We start from the raw sequence: 5,897 nt of genomic DNA on the forward strand, positions 1-5,897 counted from the left end.
TTTTGTTGATTTGAAAGTGACAAACCAATTTGTTCTAAAGAAGGAGTTTCCGTCAATTTGACCCTTGACAAACAACGCCCTCAACAGCAAAGTTTGGTAAGTTATCAAGGTACGTTATTCTCGTTTTCTACAGTCTCGTCCTTTTTCTCCTTGCCGTCGGACATCATGGGTTAGTCTTCCATGTGATAAAGAAAACTTAGCGTTTTATCACCTAAAAGGCAACTTGTTTACACAATTAACATCCCCAATTTGATTATGATGGTCAATCAATTTGTTTCAATGTGGTGAATTTAAATAGCTTAATATAGAAAATACATTTAGGACAATATGAAATGATCGCTACACGCCATGTCACACTTGCAGCATGGAGAGACTGAGGCATGCACAGCGCATACTAGTACTTCACTACATGCTTTACTTGGCTTCACGTTTTCATTTTCATAGACAACTATGAAATGTTATTTGGATTATGACTGTCATATTAAAGAGAACAGTTTAGAGTCACTGTTATATTGTAATACGAAGTAATGTTGAAGTGTAGAAGATACTTCGGGAAGACTAATCCTATCCGTGGTCGAAATGAGATGCCTACAGTAAACAATATCCCTTAACGTAGTAACTGAGCAGACTGTCATGATTGTGTCTTTGCAGTTCACTTTATCATCACAAACTCAATGATGCCCTCCCCAGAATTTAAAAATATGCAGGAATTGCTTAAGTTCCTATAAATTCTGTTTTATGATCAGAGATTATTAGAACTTAGAAGTATAAAATATTTTAGGAAAATGTCTTTAATTAATAGTACAGATATAAATGGTTTTAGGATCTTGGAACAATTAAAGAAAGTTTAATCTTCCAATGAATTTGCAGTGTTTTTGTATTGTTAGGTTTTGCCTGAAAGGGCATCACTCTTGTACTGGCTTTGATATGTTGACTCACTAGTAGTGGCAGAGTAGCTTGTATAGATGTATGTCATTCTATTTCATGATTGTCAATGCTTTGTAATTTCACAAAGTCATCAATTATATTTAACCATTTTTTGACTTGCCTACAGGTAAACCACGTGGTCTTCGTACAGCTCGTAAATTGCGCAACACAAGACGTGAACAGAAATGGCATGATAATGATTACAAGAAAGCCCACTCTGGCACTACTCTGAAAGCTAACCCATTTGGTGGTGCTTCCCATGCTAAAGGCATCGTCCTTGAAAAAGTGTAAGTTGGTTAATCAGTTTTGTTTTTTGTAAAACAGCAGGTTACGATGATTGATTATAAATTATTATATTATAGCATTACCAATTCCAGTGAATTTTGTGACGTCATCGCTGTACATTATTACTGATAATGTACTGGGTTATTGGGCATCGCGGCCCCGGAACAAGAATAACAATACAAGCTTATTTGTTCTGTTTCTTCATATGACTAGGTATTTTTTCGAAATGTATGTTGTTACTTATGATTGTCATTTCCACTGTTTAAAAATACAACGCATCAGCATTCATGAAACAAATTTGTGTTCACAGCAGTTCATTGAAGTGTATGTGTGTTTATGTGTACCGTGACGTACGTGTGTCGCTATGATTAGTATTCAGCTTCCGGGCCGAACATGGCAGATGATGTTCAGCGCTGTGTATATTATATGTTGTTTTGCGTTTCTCGGTCTACAAATTCACTGGAATTGGCAAAACTATAAAATAATAACAATAATGTACGCCCTCCCAGTCCATAATGGACTCAAGCAAACTTTGCACTCCATAATGGGCTCGGCTGTCGCCTCGCCCATTATGTCGTCCAAAGTTTACTTTCATCCATTATGGGCTGGGAGGGTGTACATTATTGTTTAAGTATTTTGCGACACATGTTCAGTTTGGGTATTTCTCCACATAATGTAATATAGAATGGGTGTAAGGTTTTCGGTTACAAACTAAATCCTTTGTTAAGAGGCAAGAATAAATCCTAATTCTTTCACCCTGAACTGTTGATCCTCTATACCTAAGGTATAATATAAAGCTATTCACAAGGTCCATTTAGATTGGTTTTGACTGAAAACACGTTTACTTGTATTGTTGATTATTACAAGAAGAAAGTGTAGTTTGGCATGCTTTCCAATCAGCTTGCCCATCTGAGGAGTTTGCTTCAAGCCAAACTTTGACATTGTTGGATTACACTAAACTACATAAAACTAAAATTAGTTATATGTTACATGTCATACAGTTTGATATACCATGTTTATCATTAGATGACTATTGTACTTGTTTTCATGCTTGACAGCAAGCAATCTGTATAAAATCTGGCAACCAATTCACTTTGAAGATGTATGAAGATATGTTTGATTTTGAGATGTTAAATTGGTGTGTTTTCTTGACAGTGGTGTTGAAGCCAAACAGCCTAACTCTGCTATCAGGAAGTGTGTCCGTGTACAGCTGATCAAGAATGGAAAGAAAATTACAGCTTTTGTACCTAGAGATGGTTGTCTCAACTACATTGAAGTGAGTACTTGAAGTAGTGGAGTGATGGTTTTGCCCACACAAAAATGACAAACTAAGTTATTATTGAAATGGACAGCTGGTAGTTTTTTATGAAGCCAGCTGGCCTGTTTGATGAATATGACTATGGTAGATATGGTTACAATGAAATTAACTAAAATCAATACACTTTTCTTATGTTTGGTTGACGTGTTAGAAAGTAAAGAATGCCTACATTATGAGATGAACTGTGGGTTTCACTGAAATGACTCATCAGGTTTGACACTACAAAAAGAAGCCTTAGCTATGTCATCACAAGTAAGAAGAATATGACATGCTTGTGAAATACATTCATGATATCGTCGCGTCAGTGCAGTAAGGTTGTATCTGATATGCAATTGTATAGGCAGATACAACCTTACTGCACTGACGCGATGATATATATAAACTTATACAGAAATGGAAGGTTTATGAAATTGCTGGAAATATATCTATTAATTTCATTGAGGAATGTAATATTAAAGTAAGGAACTACCATATTGCTGATATAGTTAACAATTATTTCTTTTCTTCGCATTAGGAAAACGATGAAGTTTTGGTGGCTGGATTCGGTAGAAAAGGTCACGCTGTAGGTGATATTCCTGGCGTCAGGTTCAAGGTTGTCAAAGTTGCCAACGTATCACTTTGGGCATTGTACAAAGAAAAGAAAGAAAGACCACGATCATAAGGATCACATCTTGTTATGATACTGTGAAAGTAATGTAATTTGAAATGGTTCTCATTAAAAAGTGAGTTTTACAACAGTATCAAACTGGCTGCTCAGGTGTGTATGTTTTGGTGTGTTTGTGTATGCTCTATTCTTGCTGAACACTAATACCTATGAAAACACGTCGTCAGTGGCCGAGTGGTTAAACCACTTGTCTCTTACCACTGTGGCTGAGGTTTGAACCCATTCAGGGTTTGATTAAATTTATCACACTGTAAGTAAGAAGAGTGTCGTTCAGTTTGACTCTACCGAACAAAGCATGTTTTTCCCCGGGTACTCCTGTTTCCTCCTGCATTAACACGACCAACCCCAATCTGATTAAAATCCAATGTAGATGTCGGCAATCGTTCATTGCTATTTTACCTTCGTTATTTTGCTGATTAGCCGACATCTACATAGGATTTTAATCAGATTGAACCAACCCATGAGGGATGGCCCTCACAGACTTCTTGGGAGATAAGTGTTTATATACTTACAGAACTATCTAGTAATGATAAAAGATTATTTTTTTTATTTCTGATATTATGGACCATTTTTGTTTAACGGTATAGAAAAAAGTCAAACAATCTGTAAGACACAAAAATGAATGTGTGACTTGCCCAATGATGATAGGGTGAGAAAATATTAGACTAACAGTTGGCGAGTCTACAGAATATTAGCATGTAAAGGTGGATTATGGCAGTAATTTTCAAATATGAATTTTGGTGATGAATGATAGCATCTTTATGAAAGCACCACCATTATTCATCTTCAGTGAATCAGTTCTGGGACATATTTTCTCCACTTGTACTTTGTGGATGCTCAGAATCTCAGACCACTAAAAGTGGTCTGAGTCAGAATGCACATTTCTACATACCAAATACCCAATGAAAATGAAAAACCTCTTGACTCAAATTTAATATGGAACATCATGACATATTTGATAAAGGGAGTTTTCTGTCCATGTATTCCAGGAAGGACATCATAAATGAAGCTCTATAAACTTTGTCATTAGTAGCCATTACCTATTTAGTAATCCTAGGAGTCTATCATGCCATACTGGAAGCCTCACAAGTTCAACACACACCATGTACTTGAATGCACATGTTCATAAGGCTAGGCAAACTAAACAAAATGAAATTGACTGTGGCTGTAGGGAAGGGGGGGGGGGGGGTCTTGTCTCAGTACGCACTTTTATAAAAAGAAAAAATATTTGTTCAAAATTAAAAAAACTGATTCATCACATAGCAAGGCCAGGGATAGAGGATAGAGGCACACCAAAGTTGGTACATCACATGAAATTGCTACATGTGATGTTGGCATGTCAAATTGGCATGTAGGGTTCCAAGGTGTTGTGTCATGAAATCCAGATATGACTGTAAACATATGTGTAAAGGTGTGCCCATTTACTAAACACACATTGAAGTAGGGTCAATGGTGTTCTTACTTGTAGCAGAGTTTCTGATTCTATAGAGTATGGGTACAAGGTGTACATACATGTATAGCTCGGAGATTTGTCATTGGCTTTTCGATCTAGCAATCCTACATTAACACCAAGCTTGAGAAGTTTTTCAGCATTAGATTCATTGCTGAGAACTCTCAGCAAAAAGACATTATCCATATATGCATACATCAATCATAATGTACTACTGCCATAGAAAATAAAATAACTTAAAGCACCAATGGCAGTAGTCACATAACAGACCATACTGATATTAATGTCATCTTCAAAATAGTTTCCAAATTTGACATCCAGAGGAGTAACATAGACATCAAACAGTACTGCAAATGTATGATGTCTTTTGACCAAATAAAGTTTAAACTATTGGCACACTAAAGTTTTTAATCACCATGCAGTGAATTCAATCCCAATCTATCCAGTGAAAGGTGTAAATCGAACATTAGGCCAATCTACCAAAACTAAACCATGTGACTGAAAATTGTATATTTAGACCTTAACACATCATATGAAGAATGGCGTTCATCTTGTCTTTAACAATTCTTCACCTAGACATCCCTAGAAACATGACAAATATCCCAACAAAACTTTACAACAATTTATGTGTACCCAGCATTTTTTGACCAAAACCATCTTTTTAGACCTAATGTACTCATCAACAATTGGTTATCTTGTTTTTAACAATTTCTCATATAGGCACCCTAGAAACATCCTCACCAAATTTCTGACCATTCCTCTTACTACAATTTGACCAAAAATGTACATAATTTTATGACCATTTCGCCCTCTATAATATATACATGTATATACAAACTAGACCTGTAAAATGACTGGTAGTCTAGTTCCTATACATTATCGTTACCATTAAATGTCCACCCACACAGTTGGCACCCAGACTATAAAATAACATCAAGGGCTATTACAAGTAACAAGAGTTTTTGACTCATTTGTTAATGCAGACATATCCACACACACTTCTCCACGGCATGTTAACTCAAATGAGCTAAAAATGTATTGCTATGATAATATTGATATGCATACATCGGGTACATCTAAAACATGTGTTGTTGATATTAATGCAAGTCAATCATATGTTTATGATATTCAGTATATATTTATTTATTCATTCAAACTATCAATTTATATAATTTCTGAATACAAATATATATCCATCAACCTTTCATTAGTAGTGTTCAGGTTTTTCTCTAATTGACATTCCTGGACCGAGA

The 5,897-nt window shown here is 35.6% G+C and overlaps 1 protein-coding gene across 1 annotated transcript; it reads left to right on the forward strand.

Moving 5' to 3' along the window:
• Positions 1 to 155: 155 nt before the first annotated feature.
• LOC144436549 (small ribosomal subunit protein uS12) lies at positions 156 to 3,275 on the forward strand. The gene is made up of 4 exons (XM_078125370.1): positions 156 to 169; positions 1,055 to 1,214; positions 2,368 to 2,488; positions 3,045 to 3,275. The coding sequence occupies exons 1-4, from the start codon at positions 166 to 168 to the stop codon at positions 3,189 to 3,191; spliced, it is 432 nt and encodes a 143-aa protein (XP_077981496.1). The 5' UTR covers positions 156 to 165; the 3' UTR covers positions 3,192 to 3,275.
• The last annotated feature ends 2,622 nt before the right edge of the window (positions 3,276 to 5,897 follow it).

Source organism: Glandiceps talaboti, chromosome 1, assembly GCF_964340395.1.
Source record: "Glandiceps talaboti chromosome 1, keGlaTala1.1, whole genome shotgun sequence".
NCBI lineage: Eukaryota > Metazoa > Hemichordata > Enteropneusta > Spengelidae > Glandiceps > Glandiceps talaboti.